The sequence below is a fragment of the Ammospiza caudacuta genome, chromosome 3 (assembly GCF_027887145.1).
Source record: "Ammospiza caudacuta isolate bAmmCau1 chromosome 3, bAmmCau1.pri, whole genome shotgun sequence".
NCBI classification, from domain to species: Eukaryota; Metazoa; Chordata; class Aves; order Passeriformes; family Passerellidae; genus Ammospiza; species Ammospiza caudacuta.
The window spans coordinates 38,889,965-38,905,952 of NC_080595.1; the positions used below are offsets into that span (position 1 = coordinate 38,889,965).

At 41.1% G+C, this 15,988-nt stretch overlaps 1 protein-coding gene across 1 annotated transcript in view; it reads left to right on the forward strand.

Annotated features, from left to right (window-relative positions):
- The window catches only part of LOC131556262 (opsin-5-like), a 29,083-nt gene extending 23,228 nt beyond the window's left edge, over positions 1–5,855 (forward strand). The window contains 4 exon segments of the mRNA XM_058802733.1: positions 72–171; positions 1,522–1,626; positions 4,515–4,738; positions 5,415–5,855. Coding sequence (XP_058658716.1) covers positions 72–171; positions 1,522–1,626; positions 4,515–4,738; positions 5,415–5,855 — 870 coding nt within the window.
- Positions 5,856–15,988: the final 10,133 nt, after the last annotated feature.

Genomic DNA, 15,988 nt, shown 5'->3' on the forward strand with positions numbered 1-15,988 from the left:
AAATTCCTGTGGTTCTTTTCCCCCTCAACTCTCTGCAGTAACAGAACATCCTGTACTGCTTTGTTTTTCAGGTTGATGGCTTCCTGACGCTTCTCTTTGGCCTGGCTAGCATTAATACCCTTACAGTGATCAGTGTGACACGCTATATCAAGGGCTGCCATCCTGAGAGAGGTAAGGAATAAAGGCAAGTCCAGTTCTGCCTTCCCTGAACCTGGTGCAAATCCGTACTTCTCTCAGTCACTATTATCAGTCAGGCAGGCTATACTAAATATAAATTAAACACATTGAAAAACAGAACATAATACAGTCATTTGCATTATAAACATGTTCTCATGGAATCCTTCAGGGTTAATTCCAGTAAGAGCCAAGTTATTACAAGTGTGCTTGGGTCACCATGAGTAAATTCATCCTTGTGCCAAAGATACCCCAGGTACTGCTGACCCTCTGTACTCCTCAAAATGTGACTCAAATGATAAGTTATACAAGCTCCTAAGTTATACATCCTGGTCTCGATCTCACTTTAAAATATTCACTCTTCTATGAGATGAAGTTTGAGAAGTTTCTGGTCAGGGATCAGATCAATTTTCATGCCTTTGTTGCAAGTTGCTTGCACCATCTTTCGGGCCGGAGCCTATCAATGTCTTCAGGGAAAGCATGTGCAAGTATATGGGCTGCATCAGATGAGTTTTTCTCTTTACTAGCACAAGGAGCATTTTCTGTGATAAGAACTTCTGCAGGGTGGTAATTTTTTCCACAGAAAGTTCTTCCGCAATTGGATGCAATGATAAACTTGTTGAAGGTAACTTTCAGCATGAACTGCTGCTGGAGCTGATAGAGTTTTGCTGTGATGTAATCCTACATCTTCTATTCATTGCCTGTTAAGAAGTCATATTCAAAACCCACAGTTCTCTTTTGTGAAGCTCTACCACATATCCATCTGACGGTGTGCATAATTTATGTATGAATCTCAATTTGAGCAAGTACTCAGTATAATGTTACAGAAATGTTGAGGAACAAACATTGGTGGATGCATAAATATTTCCCACATAAATGAAAAAATAACCACAGTGTATGGCAACAGCAGGACAGATTGAATCTTTTGTATCAAATGGTGAATACAGGCTGGACTAGTTTCTCCTTTTTAACAGGGAAAAACCTTGATGTCAGTAAGAAAATCCCCTGAATTTAGATTTATCTTGGTAATTTCTATGTAAAATACAACTGCATCCTTCATTTTACAAAATTACAAAGCATTAGTCTAACACAAAATCCACCAGTTCCAGGGCTCTCAACAAACTCATTGTCTCCTGTTTAAAAAACATTCATTTCCACTCTTCAGTGGGAACACAAGAATGACAGATGCTTTCAAAATCAAGCTTTTCTTATGAATATACATTTTTCTACCTTAATTTTTTTAATAGCTGTTTTACTTATTAGCTGGTGGTATAGGAGTGCATTTGGATTTCAGAGGAATGCTTGCCTTTCCAAGTACTATTTTCTGACCCAGGCATGCCATTGCAGGTCACTGCATCAGCAACAGCAGCATGTCGGTGGCTCTGGTTCTCATTTGGGTGGCCGCTTTCTTCTGGTCTGCAGCTCCATTGCTCGGCTGGGGCAGTTATACAGGTAACAGGTATCTCTCAGTTGTACTTACCTGGCACCTCTCCACTTAACAAAGATAAACTTACCTTTCTTCCATGCTCTTTGTGATAAACCAGACCGATTATCAGTGGAACTGAGGAAATCATTCATTGTGCGTGACGTAGGTGCAGAGTGTTGCCTGCTTTGGTATCAGCTATGAAGAGATTTTTTTTTTAAGACATCACAGGAAAGACTTGGACCAAGTGCATATTGCCTATGGAAAAAGAGAGGCCAGAAATACTTGGCATGGTTAAGGAGTGAGATAAAGAAAACTATCAAAAGACATCTTTCAAAAACTGTCAAGTTTAGTAAACTAGCAAAGAAGACAAGTTCCAGCAAGTTAAACTTGAAACTGTAATAAGACAAGCCAGAAAGATTTGGCAAACAATTTGTTGAAAATATGAAAATTTACGTAGCAAAGGAACTTAAAGTGTTGGAAAGTTTGGGAGTCCAAGAAAGAATTAGGGTGCAAGATAAGGCCATGTCAAAAAAGGAGGGTGAGGGAAAAAAGGAAAAAATTTGTGTAGTGAACACTGTAGAAATTCAGTGCCTAAGGCAGGTGACAGACCAGAAAATTTCTTCAAGAGGGAAAGATGGAGAAATTGCCTCAATTTAAGCCTGTAAGAATTCAACAAACCAAATATCTAGGAACAAATGGTAATTATACAGAAGTCCCAACAACTGAAATCATGTGACGGACATTGTCCAGCAGTTACCCGTCTGGATTCTGTAGGCCTCTGCATTCTTTGAGAAGTCATTAAATTTGTGGAGACTTACTGAAGCAGCTATGTGTATATATTCTCTTATTTACTGAATGTGTAAGCTTTGAGATATCTCTGGACCCTTGAAGTATGGGTGTGAGAAAAGCAGCCATCCTATGGTTGGTTAAATGTTCTATCCTTTACATACCAAAATACTCCCACAATATTTGACTCAACGGACCTTTGGTTTGAGGCTAATTCACACTGTTTATTAGACTGTGTGAATTCTATGTCATATTTTTGCATTCTGGACTGTCATAAACTTGGTTGGTTTTGACTGGTAATTTTCTGTGTATCTTCTGGTAATCTATGTTCTTTTTACATTAATCTGCCAGCTCTTCATTTATAGGGGTACTTCTGATGTCTGATTTTGGCCTTAAACTGGAGCCAGGGACTTTTTGGGCAACACTACTTTGTCAGGACATTCGAGTGCCTCCATGGACCCTGTTTGAATTCAATTCCTTGACAGTGGTTTTCAAGACTGCTTCTAGGAGTGCTTTCCCCTACTGAGACTCACAGCAATTTGGGGTTCCAGGGCTGTCTCTAAACACACCTGTAGTGAGGGCACCCACAGAGATGTGGGAACCCAGCAGCAGCAAGTCCAGCAGCAGGCACCAGCAGAGCACAGCATGTTACAGCTGGCTACCTCAACCTTTCACTACTACACAATATCTTCAGGGGCCCCCAGGACCCCACCAGTTTTTGGGAAAGCCACTTGTTTTTGTCCCTGTGGAGGGGAAAAACATAGCTCTGAATTCTGACTTGCGGAAAATCTGCCGGATTTTCTTCTCCTGTCATCTGAAGGCTGGTTTCATTTTTCAGGCAAAAGTTTTCAAAAGCAGAAACCCAGAATTAAGCCAGATTTTATGGCTATATTTTTGAATCCTGAGGTCTACTGATGGAAAAGGCGAAGGAGAGAAAAATCTATTTCTATTACAGAACACATTCAGACAGCAACATCTAGAGATTTTGGTGATAAAAATACTGAGCTCTTTTTGATGAGAATCATGAAAGAGATTTTAACCTTTTGCTCATTTAATTCCTCCTGTTTAAATCTCCTATTACCTGTGAGGAATTAAGGGAATTTTTTTTTCTTCAAAATTACCACTGCATATTAAGGAGATATCTGCTGCTAAACCATGTAGTCTTCACCTGTATTGTATCTCTGGGACCTGTTAATACTTGACTTTCCTAATTTTGATTCATGCTTTATTTATTTGTAATTCTATTTGCTACCACAGCTTTTTCCACTTAAAAAGAAAAATTTGCAATTCACAATCTATAGAAAAACCTCTAAGGTTATAGAACTCAAGTTTTCTATGAGGTCATCTTTGCAAACACATCAGGAGACCTAAAGAAGTCAACTGTAATTCATAAAAGTGTTTGAGCCAGAGACTACACATTATTCCCACTGCCTTTTCCTTAAGCCCCTGCTCAGCTCTTGTCTCACTAGTGGTAGACCCTGCAATCTGCCTGACTTCATTTTAGAAACCTGCATCTCTGTGTTGCAGGACTGTGTGCTTCCCATTTATTGAAAGGTCTCATATCTTTCTAAGTATTAATATGTTTTGTCTTCTCATAATCTTTATCATTAGCTGTATCAATTTAGTCTCATGGCTCTCACTGCAGAGAGAACTTCCATTACCTCAAGAAGCCTTGATTTTTTTTATTTCCTGCTTAGTTATGTAAGTAGTGACTTTTTACATTTGGCATACTGTCAATGAATTTCTTGTTATGCTGTAACAGAGCTCATCTTAGGAAGTTACTATGTAGAGTATTATGACAAATAAGAGTACATATCACTCAAGGATATAAATTATTTTTTTAAATAAAGTGTCACAGTTTCCTATCCTGAAACAACAGTTTGTGCATTATGGATTTACTCTGACAGTTACAAACTCAACAGAATGATAATACACATTAAAATTTGTTACAGTCTAAATGGTCTTGAAAAATTGTTTATGTAGGAAGTAATGTCATGTCTCATTAAATCAGAAAGATCCATTCTGTAGTGCTTGACAGAAGAAAAATACAGCATTTTAACTAATAAATAATTGCTCAAAAGCTGATCAATATTCTAAAAATGCTAACCAACTTATTCTTGCTTTCCAGATCGCATGTATGGCACATGTGAGATAGACTGGGCAAAAGCCAACTTCTCTACAATCTACAAGTCCTACATCGTCTCCATTTTTATCTGCTGCTTTTTCCTGCCTGTCTCAGTCATGGTCTTCTCATATGTGTCCATCATCAACACAGTCAAACTAAGCCATGCATTGACAGGACTGGGTGATCCCACAGACAGACAGAGGAGAATAGAGCGGGATGTCACCAGGGTGAGTTTGGGTTTCATACCAGGTGGGATTCATGTCAATGAAATCTGTCTTTCCAAAAATTGATCTCAACTAGAACAGAAGAGAATAAAACCAATCAATTGCATTTCATTTCTTTATAACTCTAGTGACAGAGTCTGAAGTCAGTGAAGAATATGCAGTTTGTTTAAAATTTCTACTGCATCAGTTGGTTAATATTGGTGCTACATCACATTTTAAAAAATGATCTAAATATAATTGGAGCTCGTTTTACAGCAGAAACCCCAAAAATATGGTTTGGCATATGCTCTTTTCTTTCAGAAGTTACACTACTCCTGAGCATACTCCGAATTTAGAGTGCAGTTTAGAGTGCAGATTTCAGTTTACTCACTGTTTAGTTAAGTCTACCTGAAACCCTCTGTATTCATATAAACATATGGGAATGCAGCTATTTTCATTCTGTTAGATGAGGCATTTCTTAACCACACCACCATGACAAAATTCAATACGTAGCTCCTAGGTCTTCCTGGCTTCATCAAAGCAAACTACTTCTTTGTTCATATTCTCCAATAAGCCATAACTTCAGGGCAATCCAGACCTTTCCCTTCCAGCAAGTGTTCAAGTTATTATTCTCAGTGTTTTGCTCCCCTGATGTAGTCTTCCAAAATAGATTTAACATTATTCTTCTTCTGTCTTTTAGGTCTCTATTGTCATTTGCACAGCCTTCATTATTGCCTGGTCACCATATGCTGTCATCTCTATATGGTCTGCCTATGGTCACCCTGTGCCCAACCTCACCAGCATCCTTGCCAGTTTGTTTGCTAAGTCTGCCAGCTTCTACAACCCCATTATCTACTTTGGAATGAGCTCCAAATTTCGAAGGGACATTTTCATCTTGTTCCATTGTGCCAAGGAAGCCAAGGACCCTGTGAAGCTCAAACGTTTCAAAAACCTCAAACCAAAGCAGCCACAGCCTTCTCAGAAAGAAGAGAAGTATGCACCAGAAATGCACCCTGCACCAAGCCCCGATTCTGGGGTGGGAAGCCCAACCAACACCCCACCTCCAGCAAACAGGGAAGTGTATTTTGGTATTTTTGATACACCATCCAATAACCCCAATATTGAATGTGATAGATTGTAAGTTTTGTGGCTGTTTAATACACACACACTTTGTGTTCAGGAAGTCCCTCTACAGAGCAGCCTTGAGTAATTTACTAATTCCCATTCCATCTGTTTCTTGCTGTACCACTGATGACTATACAACTCAAGCAAATCAGATGGTAAAGGGATATTTTCCTTCTATGTAGGTACAAAATGCTCCAAAGAACATTAAAATGTGGGCAGCACACCCAGTGCCAGAAACACTTAATTTCACATGCATGCAGGAAAAGAAAGACTGACTTCAGGAGAGCAGGCATTAGCTAGCAAAATTAACTAATAATTTCCTATCCAAATGTTATCAATTCTGGACTACAGTTCCAAGAATGTCTTTTGCTCTTTAACAGTCACAGACACAGGTGATTGTTTTAGCTCTGTGGTACTTCACAGCCATGGCTGCAGGAGAAGACTGGCCCTGCTGAGATTGCTGTGGAGCTGCTACAGCTCCAAAGGCTGCAAGGTGGTGGAAAAAGCCTTCTACCCCCTGCAGGTGTGCCCATTATAGGGCTCCCAGACCTCACAGGCCCCTCATGGGAGTGTGTCTGATCATAGGATCAGAGAATATTTTGTGTTGGAAGGAACCTTATACATCACTTCATTCCAACCCCCATGCCATGGGCAGGTACACCTTCCACTAGACCAGGTTGCTCAGAGCCCCTTCCAGCCTGGCCTTGAATGCTTCCATGGATGGAGCACCCACAGTTCCCTGGGCAACCTGTTGCAGTGTGAAGAATTTTAGTGAAGAATTTCTTCCTAATATCTAATCTAAACCTACAGTCTTCCAGTTTAAAGTCTTTCCCCCTTGCCCTATCACTTGTAAAAAGTCCCTCTCCATCTTTCTTGTAGGCTCCCCTTTCATTCTGGAAGGCTGCTGTGAGGTTTCCCCAAAGCCTTCTCCAGAGTAATGAGCTCCAGCTCTCTGCCTGTCTTCACAGGCCATCCTCTGGTGGCCTGTGCCTGACTCTGTGTGTGTCTATGCAAGGACTAGGAGTTGTAATACATTGAAAATATTAGTCTGGTATTTTCTAGTTACTGTAAGTCTGAGCAATGGTTTCACATTTTCCTCATTGGTTTGCAGAATTATTCCCATCCCCACTGCCCTTCCTGGTGAGCAGGGCCTGGCTGTGGCATTCTGGAAAGCTAATTTGATTTTACTGATCTGTCTCCAAACTGATTGTCTTTCTACCTTCCTCTGAAGGTGGACCAAGATATATACAGGTAATGAAACCAAAACTGACTTAGGTTTTAAGAGTACTGATGAGGGGTAGCATCAGAGCTATTTACAAAATAGAATTCAACACTCCACATTTACTTCTAGAGGACATTTTGTTACCTACCTATGGGTAAAAAGTGACTTTTTAAAAATCCAACTATGTAGCAATTAAGGATAATGATTTAACAGCTATACTGTAGGACTAAATCAGTTGCCAGACTACCAGATGTTACAATATCCATCGAGTTATATCACCAAGTTTATTTTACAGAATCAAAATGAGAGAGTATGTTTTCATAATTCCCCATCTTGTAAATTAACTGCATACTCAAAGACTTCTTTTAAAATGTCTCTGTGTTAGCAATGGAAATTGTGGGTTCATTTAGTGCCATTTGCAACTTAAACAGGGAAAAAATAAAAAGAAAAAAACTTTTTACTTTTTGCTAACCTCTGCTCTTTATGAACTTTTGAAATCTTGCTGTCTGGGTGTGCTGAAATGTAGTTGTTTTGCAAAAATATGCTCTTCCAGATGTGTTTCTTGGGAAAGTTACTAAGAGAGCCCAACTCCATTCCCTCCATTACTCTATTTGTTTTGAGAAAATCATCTGTGTTTTGAAGTTAAAAACAAATAAACAATATAAGCAACACTGGGGAACTGTGCTTTCTTTCATGTCCACAGATTTGAACTACAAGAGTATTCATTTTCATGGAAAAATTTGAGATATGGATGCTATTTCATTTCCATAAATAATTAAAAGCAAATAAGTAAATATTTTGCTTCCAGATAGAAGCGCATGCTGTAGCTGCAGAAATAGATGAAGTTGTTTAGTGCAAAGTCCTGTACCAGCTGGATAAAGCCAGGCTGGGCTAACCAAAGCTAGCACACTGTTTTGAAAGCTTCTAAGTGTAGCACAAAATCCACTTTACTAACCATGATGGACTGAGACTCCTCACTGCTGACAGAGAGGCAGCAGTGCCATGCAGCCCTGTTGCATTCCCAGAGACAGCCACAGCCACAGGTGTGCCAGACGCCTGCCCAGAGGCTCTCTGTGGCTGTAGGTGCCAGCCTGGCTTGTAATCTGTGTTTCTGCTAATTTACAGATACCTAGAGAAAATTGCAAAAATGCTGTTGATCTGCAGGATTCAGACTCGGACATAGAAAGAGGAGGAAGGCAGAGCATGAGACCATTTCCACGACTGTCCCCAAACTCCAGCTGAAATCTCTAATAGTTCATACACCATTGAGCACATTTGGTGAGGTTAGACTGGGGGAAGAGGAGGGAATACAAAAAAAGCCAGAATAGGAGCAGAGGAAAAATACGAAAGGGGAGAAACCAGATCAGCAGGGGAGCAAGAGGCCAGGAGTCAAAGGATATGTACCTGCTGAAAGACAACTAGAAACAGCACAGAAAAAGCCTTTACTGGACTGCCCAAGACATCTCTCCTGCAAGGCCAAAAGCTCCAGTCCTTTGTGGATACATGGTGATACCACAGGATTGCACAGCTGTAGAGCAGAGCAGCTAGTTTCACAGGGTGTCTTTGCAGACTCCAGCCTGTGCTCCAGGTTCAGCAACAGCAGGAGCACATTTGTCAAGTTAATCAAGTAAAAAAGCTTCCAGCCCTAGAGCATCAGTGCCCTGTAGCTGCACCCACAACACCAGCAAGTGGCTAAAGGCAGAAAAAAGTTCCAGAATCCATTACTGGAGTGCATGTAAGGGAATGCACATCAGCATTTTAAGTGTGGGAATCAACACAAATCCATTTGTAAAACGCTTTTCCTGTGTCCTGGATTTCCTCCCCTTGTCTCTGGTCCCTCATGTGCCCAAACAAGGCTGGCCCTGCTGCTGCTGCATCCACAGCCTGTTGAGCCAATGCTGTCACTCAGAAAGGAGCAAAGAGCTTGGTGATGCAGGACAGGAAGCAAGGAGTAAGTATGGAAAGGGTGTGGGGTTTCATGACTTTTACTTAGCAAGAATGAAGTACAAACAACATAGAGAGTTTCAGAGTCAAATCACTTTTCCCTATAACTTTGCTGCTCCTCATAGCCTCAGATTTTCTTTTACAGCTGGTGATTTGTAGCAGCAGAGATGTGAGAAGGCTGTTGTCCTGACTGATATTCTGGTGGCAAGGAGGCTTCTCTGGAAAAGTGCAGGTTTGAATGCTCTCCATCTGAGATGGTCTTACAAGGGAGGTCCTATTTCAATGTGGTTTGTATTGAATAGCTTAGTGCCAGCCTGCACAAGTGAGATCTCGTGTCTATTGCTAGTGTCCAAATGGTCTCTTGTCATGAGGTAGGAGAACAATATTTAGATCTCTCTCCCTTTGGCATAGAAATTCTGGCCTGTAGGCTCCTTCTGTCTCTCTTGATCAGCCCTGGATTCTACTGTGAGACATTGTAATTGTTGGGGTTGTTTCCATGTATGGCACACCAAAACAGCAGCACCATCTGGCAAAAGGTAGCAGGCCAACCAATTCTACCATTTTTGAAGGATGCTGTCAGCATTTTCTGGCTTGTTCCAGCAGGATCCAAGACAGAGATCTTATCCTAGATGCAAGGAACCCACCCAAAATCTCCTTGCTAGCTGTTCATTATCCACTTCTGTAATCACAGCCTTTTTGACATTGCTAAAACACCCAGGAAAAATGATGTGCATAATGAAGTCACCTTGAAAAATGCTAGAAGCATTAAGCATTAAGCACACTTTAAATTATGTCTTTAGCTACTCTACATATTAATTTCCAACAATTTTCCAACTGTTTTGATTAGCTATTGATTAGTACACTCAGCAGGTGAGCTCCTAATGGCCACATAATTCGTGTGCATCAAAATCTCATCAGCTCTTACTTGATTATTTCTTATTATCAATATTATTCATAATTATCAACATATCAGTATTATACCAAAATCTCTGCAGTTATTAATAATGAAGTGCAGTTATTAATACTCACATGTACAACCTGGCCTTGCAAGTGGATTACCAACATCCCTGTCACTGACACAACCTTTTCACTGGGACTACAGAGTTCAAACAATTAAGTTAATTCAGGATTATTTCTATTCAATTTCCACATTTAAAAATAGCCTCTTCTGGACTGGGGAGAGGAAAAAAAATTTATGATAATCCTGTGTTTATTTATGACAAGAAAACCTCTTGGGCCCACATTTCCCCTGCTAGCATTTTTGCCAAGCTGAAAACCCTTCAGGATGTTGGCACATTGAAATACATAAGAGCATTTCTTAATAGCTTTGACATTCCTAATGCAAACATGAATGACTTGAGTGTGTAGTTGGAGAGAGTGGGATAGCCTACTCCAGTCCAGTCCCTGTTCTCAGTGCTGTTATGCATTTTTATCTAATGACTCATGTAATAGTATCTCTTGTAGCAGAGACCAGAAAACAAGAAACCCTTCATCCCCCCTTAAGACAGTGATTTTATTACAGTGTGAACTACTCAGGCTTGCATCCCCTTGCTGGCTCTCTCTTCACCCTATAAGTTCTTCATTCTTGGCTGGACAGACTGACACAATAAGAGAGATCCAGAGTGCGCCCACCCAAGCATGGCCTATGGTTTAGCACTTTCCTCAGAGGAGACAGAGACAAAACCCCTTCCTGAGGACGGGGTTCAATAAGAACAATGTTCTACTGCTACCCTGGTGAATAGTTTCACCTCAGGCAACAACAGGAAGGGTTGGTAACATAGCCTTGGCTCTGTTTTGAAAACAGCCTGGCAAACCAGGTTTTCTTGCAATGCTGTGTTTGTCCCTCTGCCTACCTCTCAAACTGATGAGAGCATGGAGTCCAAATCTTCTCAGTAAATCAACAAATGCAGAGGATTTTTGCAAGCGCTTCAGGAGCTCTGCAGACCAGTGAAGGTGCCTGCAGGGTAAATTGGCTCTGTATTTTGTTTTGGTCTGAAGTGCCTAATACCCATCTGCAGCAAAGACTCCCTAATCCTTTCCTGCACTGATGATGAAGGAATATGAAAAGCTACAATCTTGTGCAGTTGGGGAAAAAAACCTCTAAGGTCCTCATGACCAGCATATATTTCTGCTTCCTAGGACATAGCAACCAGGTGATTCCAGATGAAGCAGGCTAAAACTGAAAACATGGTCTTCTCCAGAAGAATGGAGTAAGGGTACTAGTGGATACAAATATCCACAGAACCTGCAAGAAGCTTTGCGCCTGGAAGACTCTTAAAGAGCTTCATATACCCAGACTCAGGTTAAAAGAGGTAAGTGAATTGCATTGGCTGCAGGAGAAAGCAGAAGCTTGTCATCTGAACCCAGGATTTTCTTTATAGTTATGAGTACCCACATATGTATTTAGCACATATTTTTTAAAGGACTTTCTTTTCTGGGTTGGATTATTTCTGTATCATCATAAAAAGGAAGCAAGACTGAAAATGTCTTGGTGTGCAGGAGAAGCATAAATATAAGAATAAATATAAGGTTAAAAGAATGTGCAATAGTACTAGAGTAGGAACACAGATCAATAAGAAAATTACTAAATGGAATGTAATAAGCCCATTGCTGGTAGAGAAAACAGGGCCACACTGAATAATAAAAATAAAAAAGAACTACCAGCTGTCTGTGCCAATAATCATCTTCTTTGATGCTCAGTGAATGAGACAAAAGCCCTCTGGGGATAACAAACATACAGCATTTAATTATGTAATAGGATGTAACCTAGTAAAAGGAGAGTGGAAGGACTTGAAAAATCACTATATATATATGCAATAAATGCTCTCCCTGGCTGATGTTTGACAGCCTTCTGTAGCCTTTGACACTGTACACCAGCCAGCCTGGCTGCTGGAAAGAACCACTGCTAGAGCAAAGCTGGGATGGTCCTGGAGGGTGCATGTGTGGCCAGAGGCTCCTCTGCTGGGTCCAGCACAAGGTCACTGTGAGCTGCCCGAGCACAAGGCACCTCTGCGTGTCACATCTGCCACAGTGTTTGCAAATAGAGTGTGAAGTCAAGAATAATGTCTGGCAGCACAAGTGAGAGCATGAGCATCTCTTTGTGATGTGACCTGGCAAAGCCTTATCATGTGCCAAAGACAAATTTCTGATGGATTCAAATCATATTAATGTTCATACAGTGAACTGGGAGAACTCAGGACATATTTTGCACCACTGGTAAACTGCTGTGGGAAATGAACAACACTAACTTATCGGAGAACAAGCTAGCAAGTCATGAAATAGCATGCAGCCTGTGCAGGGACTTAAAGAGAATAGAAAATGGGCTTTAACCATGTTACCTGACGATCCAGCCCTCAGCTTCCTTAGCTGAAAGGCAGTTAAGTACATCAGCATTATTGTGTGTCCTATCAGAAGAAGTCATCCCAAGTAAATGATCTTCTCAAGAATTTGAAAGTTTATCTTAGCTACAGAGATGAAACCCATATCTGCCCACAATTTGGAGCAGATATTGCCAGACCATTCCACATCATTGGAGTCATCCACTTTGGAAAGTAGATACATCTTATTCTTTGAAAGATAGTACATATTCTTCTCAAGGAAGTCTTAAGTATTTTGACTTGTGAGCTTTTACAAGAGGTGAAGCACATAGACTCAGGAAGTCTGGGAAAATGTGACTCTTAGTGGGCTGTGGGAAAAGACCTGACTAGCACTAGGATAACTAGACAGGTTATGCTGATAGAGGAGCCAAAAAGCTTGACATCAGACATTAGAGCAGATAAGAGGAAGACTCTATCAACTCCTGGGCTGCAGCACACTTGAGTCTTTCTCAGGTTAGTTTAGACCTCCAGTTTGCTTATACCCCACTCACTGGCTCTCTGTAATGGTTTGTGGTGTCCACTCACCTCTCTGTTGATTCACCATAACCTGAGGAGAAGCAGCATTTCAGTTCCCCATTTCCAGTCTAACAGAAATTCCATGTTTCAAGCTTCATGTTTTCAACTTGTTTTATTGGCCCATTCCATAAAAACCCATTATCAGCAGGTGCTTTGGCAACAGATGGGGAGGAGCACAGCCAACAATCAGAAAGTCAGCAGGGGTGAATACACCACCAAAACACTTCCTAATAAGGGCAATTTTTGCTAAATACTTTTTCTTACCCAACCTGCTATGAAAATGGAAACATGGGAAGTTCCCACAAGGTTAACTCTCACGTGGTCTTGTACTAAGAGCCCTCTAAGCATTTACCATGCTAGCAAGAAGAATCTAGTATATGAATCAAAAAAACCATTACTGAGAGTAATCTCCCTGCACTCCTCCTGCAAAGACACCATGGATTTTGGGGTCTTCACCCCTTGACAAGTGTATGCAATAGAAATGAAGCCAACCACATCAGTGATATTGCCACAATCTATTCCTAGAATTCTATTTCTGTCCTTATAAAATTATAGTCTCCAAATAAGACCCACTCAGTGAATCTGCTCAATAACCTAAAGACTTTTCCCAAATGCTTCCATCTGAAAATCTGCTATAAAGCTTCACCCAGCAAGTTCAGTTGTAGTTCAGTGGGCACAGTCAGGTCTAAGGATGCTAAACATATGGTCTCCCAAATGTAGATCCCAAAGGTTTTCATGAAGATGACATGCCTCATCTGCTTCTAATTCTGAAGAATTGGATTGCTTTCTGAGAATGTACCAAAAGAACTTCTGCCATAAAAAAAATAACTTTTTTTGGTTTTTTTAATGTAGTAAGCAAAGTAAAAACTAGCTATTATATGGACAGTTGCATATATGGGCATGTAACAGTCATTAAAGATGTTTAAATTATTTTGTCTGCCTAATCACAACAGTAGGTTTACCTCATCTCTTGGTGTCCCAGACTTACAGCATCTCACTGACCTACCTAACCTTCAAAGCACAGAAGTGTCCTGCCACCCTTACCTACAAATAACCATAGGAAGCCCCCATTTTTAACTGAGCATTTTCATTTGTTAAGGTAAACACAGCAAAGACATCTTTTACAGACACCCCACAGGAAAACCAGCTCATTCCCTTTGGTCCATAACCCTGTATTAGCACAGATTACAAACAGAGGATGAACAACCAGACCAGGTGGCAAGGGGACATGCTTCCATCGCTGGCTGCCATCCAGGTATCCTTCCATGACACGTGGGTGAAGCCAGCAAGGATTAAGTACTCTCAGCAGGGCCAGGAAACTGAGAGTTTCCTCAGGCCTGGTCTCTGTAGCTGGCCTCCCCCTTCAGCACTGCTCTTTGATTCGCTCACAATTATTTCAGGCTTTGTTAACCAGACGTGGTCAATTTGACTTCCTCAGCAAAAAGCTTAAAAAACAAATAATCCAATTAATGGAAGAAGCAGAGTGTAAAAGTGTTTTGAAAGGGTTGGAAAAGCCGAGAGGAGCAGCTGGCACATGCCTGGTGGGACATTTCCCTCCAAACAAGGGCACACAGAAACCCCTTTTTAGCACAGCAGGGACAGCAGTGTGGCTTCCTCTTTGAACCTCGCAGTCCTCAGCACTGTGACACATCACTGGGGCTCAAAACCAACACAACAGAGCCCTGTACACCATGCAAACATGCAGACATGCAGACACACAGACCTGCAGCTAAATTAACTCCAGAGGAAAATGCTAACAATTGTCAGTGCTGCCCACTTCCAGTCCTATGATGACATCTCAGCAAGGGCTTATGTAAAACTTCTCTCTAGTTCATCAACCCAGCCTTCAGTAGGCAGCAAAAAAGAAATGTCAGAAGTTATTTAAGAGTATATCTTTAGCCCTGAAATGAGTGCTTGTTCTTTAGCTGAGGTGGGAGAGGGGAGTGGGAAGAGGAAGATTGAGAAGTGTTCATGGTTATTCATATGGCAACCATGGAGAATATGTGTAGGGCTATTCATTTGAAATGTTGCCTTTGATAATGGCATTCAGCTGCAGAAATCTCTAAATATCACTTAGAAAGAGAGAACTCCTCTGCTTGCCTGGAAGAATGAAAATTCAGAGCTTTGGTTCAAATTTCTTGTACCACTTCTCCAATCCTCAGCCTCACTGTGTAAAATCTTGTGATAAAAAACTGTGTGACTACAACAAACCCCACCATGGACACCTTTTTTCAGGAAGAGCCACCACAAATATTAACCCTTGCAAATCCATGATGAAATTACTCCCAGCCCCAAGTAACAACTCAGCATTGGTGTTTATGGCCACAGCAATATCAGGACACAACCAGGCCTGTACAATTTGTTGTTGATGAACTGAGGAAAAAGCTGTTGGTCTTGTCCATTTGCTCCTGACACACCCAAGCAGCCAGGATCATGTCAGCAGCCACCCTTCAGCTTCTCCCCACAGTACTGAAGGAGAAATAGAGGGCATCCAAGAGGAAACATCCCCTCTTTCTTCATTTCCCTGCTTACATGTTTGTCTGTCCCTGGGAGCAGGGGGAGAAAAGGTCATCCCTTTATCCTAGAGAATTGAGACAGAAACCATATTCCCTTGCAAGCAACAGCAAAATGATTAATTGCAACTTGCAAAGACTTCATCCACATAGTCTTAAGATGAGGTGATAGAATATGTGAAATGCTGAGAAAGGAGAACACCAAGGCCAAGTGCTTGGGTGCTGCAGGATAAGGTTAGTCTCTCTTATTGAAATTATTGTGCACAAAACTGTTCCCAAACTTTTTGAAGTTTTGTAGATTAGAAACAATAACCACACTGACAGCAGTAAATTAGACACCCTCCATCAACTGTTTATGGCATAGAACATGCATAGAACATACCACTCCACTCTCCCACTGATAGGGTGCCTGAGACAGCTCTTAGTCCAACCAGTTGATTTCCACTGTGCAAAACAGCTGATGGTAGAAGTGAGGATGGTGCAAATGTCTTCTGAAATACCAGCCCAAGTACTAACATCTAGTTCCTAACTTCCATCTTCTTCATACTAACTCACCCTGTAGATGTTCACATGCACT